Source organism: Echinops telfairi, unplaced genomic scaffold (genome assembly GCF_000313985.2).
Source record: "Echinops telfairi isolate 266 unplaced genomic scaffold, ASM31398v2 ScPeMD7_2010;HRSCAF=2546, whole genome shotgun sequence".
Lineage (NCBI taxonomy): Eukaryota > Metazoa > Chordata > Mammalia > Afrosoricida > Tenrecidae > Echinops > Echinops telfairi.
In genome coordinates, this window is record NW_022105908.1 from 11083122 (window position 1) to 11094172 (window position 11051).

The 11051-nt window shown below is 52.4% G+C and overlaps 1 protein-coding gene across 1 annotated transcript in view; it reads right to left on the minus strand.

Annotated features, from left to right (window-relative positions):
• The window catches only part of CDHR1 (cadherin related family member 1), a 25894-nt gene that overhangs the window by 13965 nt on the left and 878 nt on the right, over positions 1-11051 (minus strand). The window contains exons 3-9 of the mRNA XM_045293301.1: positions 10307-10452; positions 8887-8937; positions 7434-7523; positions 5126-5212; positions 3649-3765; positions 2810-2953; positions 1342-1420 (exon numbers count right to left, since the gene is read on the minus strand). Coding sequence (XP_045149236.1) covers positions 1342-1420; positions 2810-2953; positions 3649-3765; positions 5126-5212; positions 7434-7523; positions 8887-8937; positions 10307-10452 — 714 coding nt within the window. The remainder of the gene's footprint in view (positions 1-1341; positions 1421-2809; positions 2954-3648; positions 3766-5125; positions 5213-7433; positions 7524-8886; positions 8938-10306; positions 10453-11051) is intronic.

Sequence of the window (11051 nt, forward strand, 5' to 3'; positions counted from 1 at the left end):
AGAGAGAGAGAGAGAGAGAGAGAGAGAGAGAGAGAGAGAGAGAGAGAGATCATCTCAAAGAAATAGCGCACACAGTTGCAGCGGCTGGCAAGTTCCAAGTCTATGTGTCAGGTGGCACGCTGGAGGTTTCTCTGAACTCGGGTAGCAATAGAGATTGATGAACCCAAGATGGAAAGGCCAGAAAGACAGACTGCTTGCTGAAGGAGGGAAATGAATTCAAGGATGTACGGTTGCTGATTCAGAGGCGAATGACTCCCAGGACCAGCAGTCATTAAGGCAGGTGGCTGCTTCCAGTCTGAAGGCCTGGAGACCCATTGATGGGCCATGTATGGAATTCATCTATCTATCATCTATGAGCAAACTGCATCCCTGAGGAATCTCCCTTTCAGTTTGAGCAGGTGCTCATCGCAGATCTCATCACGGGAAATGACTTCATCAGAAACACCAAACCACTGACAAATCATGGCTCAGCTCAGTTGACACACAAACTTAACAATCACAGGTGGGGGAGGGAGTGGACAAAACTGGAGCTGGAGAGATGGGAAGGGCAAGCAGAGGGCAAGAAATGAGAAGAGAGAAGTGGCAGGGGGGGAGAGTGAATGGAGTAGATGATTTGAAGTATATGAAGTTTTGCAATCAGGTGGGGTGGGGAGCCATTTAGGGTCCATGTCCCCGGGGAAAGGGGCCTTAAAAGCTGGTGAGTTTGTTCCAGTGTGAGCTACTGGAGGGCAAGTGGGCACCACGAGGTGTCAAGTAGGTGGGGGCTCTGGGGGAAGCACACAAATGTGTGGGTGCGTGTGTGGGATTGGGTCCTGTGTGTGACCAGCTAGGCTAACCTGCTCAGTTGTAGAAATAGTATACACTTTGAAGTTAGCAGACTTGGGTTCAAACCCAGTGTTTGGAATTTAGGATGCACATTTAGGATCCTGTTTTCTCATCTATATATAGGGCTTGGTCTAGGTAGGTGTCCAGCCGCCACTGCATTCTTTCATTTCAGCTATCTGCTGACTCTGTCCTTAAAAAGAGAAAATACAGCCATTTAAAGTGTAAGCAATGTTGCCACCCATTCTCATCAGTGTGTATATGTCCACGGTGAGAGGGGGTGTGTACCAGCTCCCCCTGATTCATTCTGGGCCCCATGCAGTCCTCCCTAACTCTAGACTCAATGGCAAGGAGTTGGAGGCACACACCCCAGAATATTCACAACCTCCGGAAGGGCACAGCCCGCCACTCCTTACCCTACACTCCAGATTCTACAAACAGGAAACTGGGGGCTGGAGAGGCTGGGCCCTCCCTCGGGTCACCCAGAGACAGAGTAGCAGCCCAAGCCACCTGACCCACCATTCACGAGGCTGTAGAGAACGTTGTTGGGTTTGCCCCGATCTCCATCCGTGGCCACCACTGTCAGCACCTCCGAGCCCTGGGGAGGGAGAGCACCTACTGAGGCTGGTGGGTGAAGCTGGGCAGGGTGATGCTGGAGCTGGCCCCGTTGCTGGACAGAGTGTGGCAACGGGAGTGTGCGCTGCCCACTCAGCTGGAAGCGCCAGGCTGGAGGGACCTTCTGCCGTGGCTGGTGCCACTGCCTTGCCCACATTGGTTGGGCTCATGGGCTGCGCAGCGAGGGCTTCAGCCTCTGTCCCCACACACCACACTCACTCTTGCTTCTCCTACGTGCCACTCTCTTGACGCCCCTACCTCATCGGTGGCCTCCCTTCTACTCTAGCAGTCTATGGAAAGGGTGGTGAGGCAGGGCACCGTGGGGCCAAATCACAGAGGCCCTCAAATGTAAAGTGCAGGAATTATTAGGGTGTTATCCTGTGGGGCCTGGGGAGCTGTTTAAAGGGTTTGGGGCAGGTGCCACAGTGCAGGGCTACTTCTGGCCACTGTCTGAGCGCTCCTTTCTTCCAAGAAACCAGGCCTTCCTCCCCGCCCCCCATGATGCTCTTCCCCATTTTAGCCTTGTCAGCCTGCCGGTGACCCCTCCCCTGATAAACCAGCATTTCTTCCCTGGTCTGTCCCCACACTGGCTGACCAGCTTCTGGAAAGGGTGTCCCTCTAGGAATGCTGGCACCCTGGAGGGGCCTCAGTCATTGCCTTGCCCTGTTCTACAAAGCCTGTAGTGGGAAAGGGTAAGGGAAAGTTGGGGGTGAGGGTCAAGCCCACTGAGAGGGCTGTCGTGCAAGCTCATGGCCTGAAGGCTGAGTGACTCCTGTCTCTCCCTGCCCTTGGCAATGTTCAGTGTAGTTGGGGAAGGGCACAGGATTTCCCCCCAAGACATACTCAGGAGCAGGGTCTGCAGAGGGTGCCTGGGAGCAGAGAGGAGAGACATATCTCAAAGAATGAGGACCCTGAGCTGGATGCACCAGGGCCAGGCCACCAGCCCACCTTCCAGGCAAAGGCCGCCTTCCCAGGCTGCAGAACGGCTCACCTGAGCGGCCTCGCAGGCTGGGGACTGGGAGACACCCAGGAACCTCAGCCTCATGTGGCCACAGCTTTCCCTGAACTTGAGGTGCCAGAAGGCTGCCCACCTAACCGGAGCCTCTCTGCATTCTATCAGCCCGCCTTCCCTCTGTCAGCAACACCTTTGGGGTCCACACTGGCTGCCTGGGCTGTGGCACATCTGAACCACAGTGACAGGCTAGCCCCATCCTGACACTGGCACCTGCTTCAGACACCAGTGTGTGTCTTCTAGAATCAGAAGTGGAGCCTAGCCAGCGGGAGCAAGCAGGGCTCCCAGGACCCCGGGACACATGAAGGCAGGGCAGGAGGCACCTGTGAAGGCACTGGATGGAGCGGCGCAGCCACCTACCGGAAGAGTGTCCTCGTACACGTAGCCGTAGTAGGGTGTGCCCACGAAGACAGGGGCTGTGTCTTGGACGTCCTCCACTTGGACTGTGATGGTGGTGGTGGTTGAGAACACGACTTCGGCCCCTCGGAGCCTTCCCCCACCATCCTGGGAAAGTCAGAGCAACAGGGAGGCCTAAGACGGGCTGAACTCTGGAGCCTGGCATGGGGGCTAGAATGTGGCACCAGCTGTTTATTAGCTGTGACCCCGCTATACTTTGAGTGGTGAGCGAGAAGGTCATCATTTAAATTTGAGGAGGCAATACTGTCAGTTATTTGTTATCTCCTGCTTGGTCCATTTCCAGGCATTCAGTGAGAAATCAGAATGGTCATTGCTATCGGAACCCTGTGGGGAGGGAAATTGGTCCCCTGAAGCTTTCTTGCTCATTCGGTATGATTGATAAGGAGTTGCCAGCTGGAGGTTCACTGTAATTATATCCCACTTATACGTAAATAGCAATTAGTATTGTTAGAAGGAGTCACCATAAATATCACGTGGGAAATGAACATAATCTGAGCACCCACCCACGGGCCACGTTGCTGGAAGGATGTTCCAGTACCGGCTTCCTAACAAAACCCAGTTTTTCCCTCCCCTGTTCGACACGGAGCGGTTACTAATGGATCCATCACTGCAGGGCACGCGCCCAAACTTTGTGGGTTGTAGTCCTAGCCCTGATTCCCCTGATCCCGCCACATCTGATGGTCTACAAACTGTGCCCCTCCAATCTAGACCCATCCAAGGGCAACTTCCAGGGACAAGGACACAGGCAAGACTAGTTTCTTCCCCATCCGCCCTTCTGTTACCTTGGCCACCACGGTGACAAAGTGGGCGCGGGCCTTCTCGTAATCCAGAGTGGTCCCCACCCGCAGGCGCAGCACGCCGCTGTGGCGGTCCATGGCAAACGGGGTGGCATGCGAGTTCTGCAAGGGCGACGGCAGGCTGAGGCTGCTTCCCCAAAAGGGGTCCTTCCGGGCCTGAGAGTCCTCAGCCTTTCTGACTCCTCGGCTCTCCTTCCATAAGGTTCTGGGATTTCCCTGTGACTCCTCCACCCAGTGGGAAAGAGGCGGGCCCTCGGGGAGACGGTGGACACCCTGGCTGCGGCGTACGAATAACCCGCAAGGCTGCCGCAGGACCAAGCAGTGTTTCCTCTGTGGTCCATAAGATCCCTATGGGTCGGAACGAACTCGATGGCATCTAACCACCACCACCTCCACCCCCAATCCGGAACGGCTCCTTCCAGCAGGGCTTCAGCTTTCCCCTCATCTCAGCTTTGGGCTGAGCCTCCATCCGGAAACTCCAGGTGATGAAACTATCTGCGTGTCAGCACAGGGTTCTCACCTGGGCTGGCAGAGGGCTGAGCGCCAGAGTGACTGAGAAACTTCTTAGCCTTCAAACCGCATTTAGAAGCGGCTTTGAGTTATTCTAGGCAGCATCCATGGGGAGGGTCAAGAGGTCTGAGGAAGGCAGGTGAGGAGCCCCCATGGGAGGTTGGGTGTGGGGTGTGGGAGCCCCCATGGGAGGTTGAGTGGGAGGTGGGGGCTCAGGGAGGCCCCTCCAGCTAGGGAAGTCACTGTAGGTCAAGGGCTTTGTGCCTATGTAATGCTCACAGCCACCCAAACAGCAGGAGCTTTTGTGGTTTCCCTTCTGCAGAGGAGGAAATCGCCCCAGGAAATGACACAAAATGAGAGTGGTCCCAGGAGCAATCCTTGGCAGGATTTCTCCAATGGCTGTGTTTTCAGCGACCTAAGCACTACTGCTTTGCAATCTGTGCGTGCAGGATGTTAGATGCTAAGAAAAGGGTGAGGCTACGGGAATTCTGCCGCTGCTTCCTGGGAGACAGGATGGGCCAAAGGTGCGGAGACGAGGCTCCGCCTTATGAGGGTGGGGTGGTTTGGAACTCTGGCTCTTTCCAAGAATTCCCCTTCTTTCTCTACTTCTTGAGCATTTTAGGCCCAGGCAGGTTTTGTGCACTCACATGGGTGTAAAGGACCTTGTAGCATCGGGGATGCTGGAGAGAGGAGAGGAGGAGAGCAACTCCAAGACATCCCACATGAGCCGGTCCAGGACAGAAAGCGTTTGCCTCAGGCCCTTGTCACACCCCTACCTGTCTGCCTTACCCCTGTGCTTCGGAGGACCTTTAAGGGGTCCCATCAGTCCTCTCTGAAAACCTGGAACCAACGGCATAACGGTGTTCTGAAGGCCTTGGGAAAGCAGGAGGGGGCTGCCTTGAATCTTCTCTTGCCTGCAGCCTCTGGGGGTATCCTGTGTGACCCATCTTACCTGCAGGAAGTAGGTGACGCTTCCTCCAGAGCCCGTGTCCCTGTCCACCGCATGGACCTTCAAGATGCTGCTCCCGGCAGGCGTGTCCTGAGGAGTCCCGGAGATAGGGAGGATCAGCCAGAGGCAATAAGAGGGAGCTCAGGGCATGCTGGGAGTGCTAAGGGGTCATGGAAGGATGGGCATTGTGGGATGAAGGGAGAATTAGAAGGGAAAGGTAGGAAAGGTAGTGCTATAGTCTACGAGGTTCTTCTTTAAAAAACAAACAAAAACAAAACAGTTTTTATAGGCATTTAATTCAGTGGCTTAAATATATTAAAGAGGTTTGCACATTCATCACCACAATCAATTTTAGGATATTTTCTTTATTCTTATACCCATTATTATTAGTTCCCCATCTACCCCAACCTCCCCTCCCATAACCCTAGGAAATTATTCATCTAATTGCTGTCTTTCTATATTTACCTATCTTGAGTTTCATATCAAGAAAAGCATTAAACAAAGACAAAAACCCAACAATAGAATAAAACACATTAAAAGTTCAATCCAAAATTTATCAGAAAGTGATAAAGCCTAGAACAATTTAAAAATGGTTCAAAAGGGAAAACAAATGGCAAAATGTTAAATTTTAACCTAACTATATCTACAATAATCCATTTTTTCAATGCACTGTGTCTGGGCATAAGACTGTTCACATCTTTGGCCAACGGACTGAGGGAATTCAGCTGACAGTCCATGTGGGGGCTCTATAAATGGATTTGGGGTTTTCACTGTCATCGATAGCCTTCTGCAAAATGGGTGACAGAATTTAAACTCTAATACAATTCTCTTCTCTGATTTTGGATTTTATTTTTAATAATCCTTTGACTCCACTGACCGGTGTGCTTTATCCAATGTGGATTTCACTAACACCTCACTCCGACGGCTGCTGGTGTTAAGAAAAGACTTTGAGACCCTGGAAGCTATTCTTTCTGATAGCCAGCACCATCTGATGTTTTCCCCGCACTTTGCTATAGCACCTGTATCTTCAGAAGTCACTTCATGAGGACAAGTATCTAGCAGGGCCTCATCCTAAGATCGAATTGCTCCTAGATTAGAGCTTATAAGGGGCCACACAAAGGAGATTGGGGGAAGAGGGAATTAAAAAGGAGGAACAAAATGGATGGACAATGACTGGAGGGCTTGTCTCAACTAGAAAGGAGAAGAAAAACACAAGACTGCAAATCGAAAAGGGGTTTTAAACAGGAAAGACAATTCTCAAGCGAGAAAATGGCCAAGAAACATGGCAATCATCACATCATCAGGAATCGTGTCCACACAAGTTAGAGTGGGCCAGAAATAGCTTTGGTCCATGGGATTCGTAACTATTTAGAGACTGGAGAATCCTCAGTGTGGGTTGGGCTGTAAGACAAGAGCTGCTGTGCAAAGTGGTTTGTTTGGCAACACCTTATCGGCGTTCGTGTTTTCGACCCGTGAATTTCTAATCCCGTAGGGGTTGTGATAAGAGCTGTAAGAGCCCCCAATAAAATGAGTTTTTAAACATTTTCTAATCCTGGGCTATGTCTTAAAGAAGTAATGCTAATTTAAGGGGGAAAGGGATGCTTAGAATTTAAGAGTTGCTCATAGTAGCAAAGATAATGTACAACAAAATAAAAACACCAGACTGGTAGCCATTGAGTGGAGTCCAATTTCTAGCGACCAGAGTAGAATTGCTCTAGTTTCCACAGTGAAAATCATCCCCAATCGTCACCTTCTTGGTTTGCAGCCCACCACATAAGCAGTGTATCCCCAGGGCAAAAGAGGTCTACCAATCCAAACACTGACACAAACAGGAATAACTCAGCCAATGACGGGATGCTTCTTTGATTGAAACCATTACAATGAAAGCTACTTCAACTTTACGCTTCTGACAAAAAGATACTTATTGTATATGAACTGATCTATAGGACTGGGGAAAAGCCATACATTTAATATAGTCACATCTGTGTAAAACATATAGAAAAGAAAATCCTATCCCTGCCAAAAAGGACCATAAGGAGATATGCCAAAATTTAAGACTTTTGTCTTAAGTTGGAGAAATTGAGAAGGGGGGGTTAAAAAAACACTTTCTCTATCTTGCCCCTCAGTTTCTGATAATATACATGTATTACTACTATAATGGAGAATAGCAAGCAAACTTTCCCTTGAAACAGCCATGATGATGTGGGGTGGGGTGGGGGGGTGACAAGTGGGAAGTAGGGGACAGGAGGTGACCTGGAGGGGACAGTCTCTCCGAGAGGGGAGCTGGGGGGAATTCATGGGCTCCACTCACCTCGGGAACCAGGATGACATATGGCTCATTGATGAACTTGGGCGCCTCATCATTGGCATCAGTCACCAAGATCACAACTTTTTCTGCCACCTGAGAAGGGGCCAAGGGAACATGGTTTGAAGCAGTGAAACCCTCAGGGGCCACTAATGCTCCCAGATACCTGTCTCTACCCATACCTCCTGCCTGCCCTTCTTCTACTCCTTACACACCAAACACTGTGTTCTCTCAGACTATAATGGAGTGGATTTTGTGGTGGTCATCGTGGATGAGAGAAAGGGGCCAAGACACACAGACAGAAGGATAGTAGCAATGTCATTGAAGTGATCGGGCATCAATAGCCCTATGTCAAGCTCTGTGGGCAGAGTCTTCAGGGCTCAGCCCCTGGACCAACATGGATGCTATGATCAAGACCAGGCGTCCTCAAACTACAGCCTGCGGGCCACATGCGGCCCGCTGAGGACATTTATCCGGCCCTCCGGGTGTTTTTGCCCCATTTGTTTTTTTACTTCAAAATAAGATATGTGCAGTGTGAATAGGAATTTGTTCGTAACGGGTCTGAGGGACAGTGAACTTGCCCGCTGTTTAAAAAGTTTGAGGACCCCTGATCTAGACAAATCCATGCCTGGAAATCTGAGTGTCCAGTTGGGGAGGCTGTGTTCAGAGGCTGGGAAGGGGTATTCACCCCAGCCAAGAGCGATCAAGGATCAAGGGCAGGACCAGAGAATCAACCTGCTGGGAGTTCCCGGAGGCAAGGGACCAACATGGAGAGGGGTTCTAGGAAGATAGAGTGAAGGACTGTGCAGACAGAGAGGAGTGTGAAATATGGTGAGCTCAGGCATGCAAATAAATCAGCGTAAAGTCGAATGGCAGGGTGGTGTGAGAGGAAAAGGGAGTGTGTGGAAGACAGGTGTCACATGGGAAACCAGATTGGAGCGTGGGTTTCACTCTGAGGTTCAGCACTTACGGAGCCGGAGAGCGGCTACATAGATGCCTGCCCCACCTTGTTGGCTCTGGCAGCCAGTGGAGGTAGGTTGAGGCGGAGCAGATAGGAGGCAGTGGGGGCTTGGGGGGATGTTGCATCTATCCAGGAAAGTCCTGAGGAGGGGAGGGGGGTGAGTGGTGGTTGGGGAGAGAAGGGAAAGAAGGAGAGAGCTGGGTACTCAAGGGTTTAGCTCGAATGAATGACGGTCCAGAGCCAGATTAGAAGTAGGTGGGAGAGCAGGTTTGGGAAGATCTAAAGAAGGCGGGTCAGACTCATCAGGAGCCAGGCAGACAGATACTGGTCTCCCCCTTCCCTTTCTCCTTTCCTTCCTCCCTTTTCATTCTGGCTTCTCTGTAGCCCCTGCATGTGAGCTCCTTGGGGTAAGCTTTGTTAGGTCGTGGCCGTTCTTTGCCAGGGAGCCCCTCCCCCTCGCCCTGCTCTGCCCAAGACGCTGGTCAAGTCTGTACTCACCTGATTCACACCATCAGAGATGCTGATAATGGCTTCGATCTCATCCTCCCTCTGGAAGCACAAGGACAAGTGAGTGTCCAGAGTCCTGACATCCCATAGAGAGCCCAAGGTGTGGACAGCGTTGTCTCTGCTCCACTGGGCCTGCCTGTCCCAGAAGGCCCAGAGCTGGGCGATAACAGTATGCCAGCCCCCCCCCCCAAAGCTGCCACCTCCCTCCTCTCTGTGGGGCTCCCGTAATCCCAGAGGGCTTTCTGAAGTCCGATAGAAAATGCTGGAGTGATAAAAGAGCTAACCCTGGGGTACCAAGGATCCAGGAGGATGATTCCCTCTTCCCTTCAGTTTTTCTCTCTAGTTCCTCCATACCCCCCAGTTCTGCAAAGGCCCAACACTGCAGTTGAGACCACAGGACATGGCGATCTGAGTGGGGGATATGGAGGGTTCACCTGGACCCCATGGGTGCCAGGAGGGAGGTGTTAACAGTTGAGTGGGGGATATGGAGGGTTCACCTGGACCCCATAGGTGCCAGGTGGGAGGTGTTAACAGTTGAGTGGGGGTATGGAGGGTTCACCTGGACCCCATAGGTGCCAGGAGGGAGGTGTTAACAGTTAGCACAGTGACAGCCTCTTCTGCTGGGACCCTCCTCTCAATCTACCAGGGCCTGCCCTTGTCTCTGCCCACCCTGGCCTGGGGTGGTGGCCCCCTTCAGCATGCCAGAGTTGCTCCAGGTCTACAGTGGTGTTCCAGTGTGTGACCAGCTAGATCCAAGGGCTTCCTATGGGACCACAAAAAGGACCCAGAGCCCAGGTCTCTGATCTCCGTCTCTGGTCTCTGTCACCCATAGGCTGAGATGGGCTTGGGGTGCGGGGCTTTGGCCACACTCAGACCTGCCCTGCGATCCCCTCCTTGTAGCCCTGGTGCTGTGGGTTACAGGACAGGTCCAAAAATAAACCACGGTGTTATTTCCAGAGGCGATCTGCAAACACATTCGCACTGAACATGCTTTAAAAATTAGTGTGACAGGTTAGGCACTGGGCTACTGACGGCAAGATAGGTGGTTCAAAGGCACCAGCCGTTCCCCGGAAGAGAGATAAAGGTGTCTCTTCCCGAAAAGATCTATAATGTCTCAGAAACCCTCCCTTAGGTAGGCATTTACTGACGGCAGTGGGGTTGAGGAGGATGCACTTTAGCTGGACTGGCAGCTGCTCCTTACAGGAGTCCCACTGCTCATTTGGAAAGCTAAGCCTCCTCTGATCTCTGAGGAAGCGGCTTAGAGACCCCGGGTGATGGAGGGATCTGCCTCTGCTGCACAAAATGCCTCCTGCTGTAGCCCTGGACCAGACCGTCCACTTACAGGGAAGCTTCTATGTGCAAGGCAGAGGCAGGCTCTCCCTGCCCCGCCCCTCCCTGCCCCGCCCCATACCTCCCGGTCCAGCTCTTCCACCAAGGTGATGTTTCCACACTTGGAGTCAACGGAAAAGACACTTCTTGTGCTGGGGTCAAAGCTGATGTGGTAAGACACGGGCTGTCCCTCGGGGTCGGTCCCGTTCAATGTGTACACGTGAGAACCTGGAGGGCACAGAATGGAGAGACCTTGAACCTGGACCCCACATACCTACGAGTTCCGGTGCCTGGGCCAAGGATTTGAGTGTCTACACAGAGACGACCGAGTTTCCTGCCCACCGGGCAGTGGGAGCCCTGGTTGTAGGACTGTGCACTCCCCTCCTTCGCCTGTCAGTGATGCCCACGCAGACCCTCCCCAGATTGTAATCCAGAATGCAAGAGGTTCCAGTCTGAGGGCCTAATTCCTGTGCCTTTTTTTCTCTTTGGCCTGATGGACTCCTGCCCCAAGAGCCAAGGTTGAGGGCTCCCAGGGCCCTCAGGGCAGGTGAAGGAATTAGCAGCAGAATGGTGCCACCATGGCCCCTCTTGGGGGCAAATTTCTGAACCAGGCACCTCTTTCCTCCTCAAATCCTCTCTCCCCACCCCCACCCCCCACCCCCGGCTTGTAATCTCAACTAGAAGGAGCAAGGAGCTGCAAATCTCTCACCTTCCTACCTCTCTGCAAATCCCAGTGGGATCCACACTATTCCTGGGCCAGTTTAGAGCCCAAGACGTAAGGCGGCTCAGGAAGATGTATGCCTTTGCTCCGGCTCACGCAGAGGGTT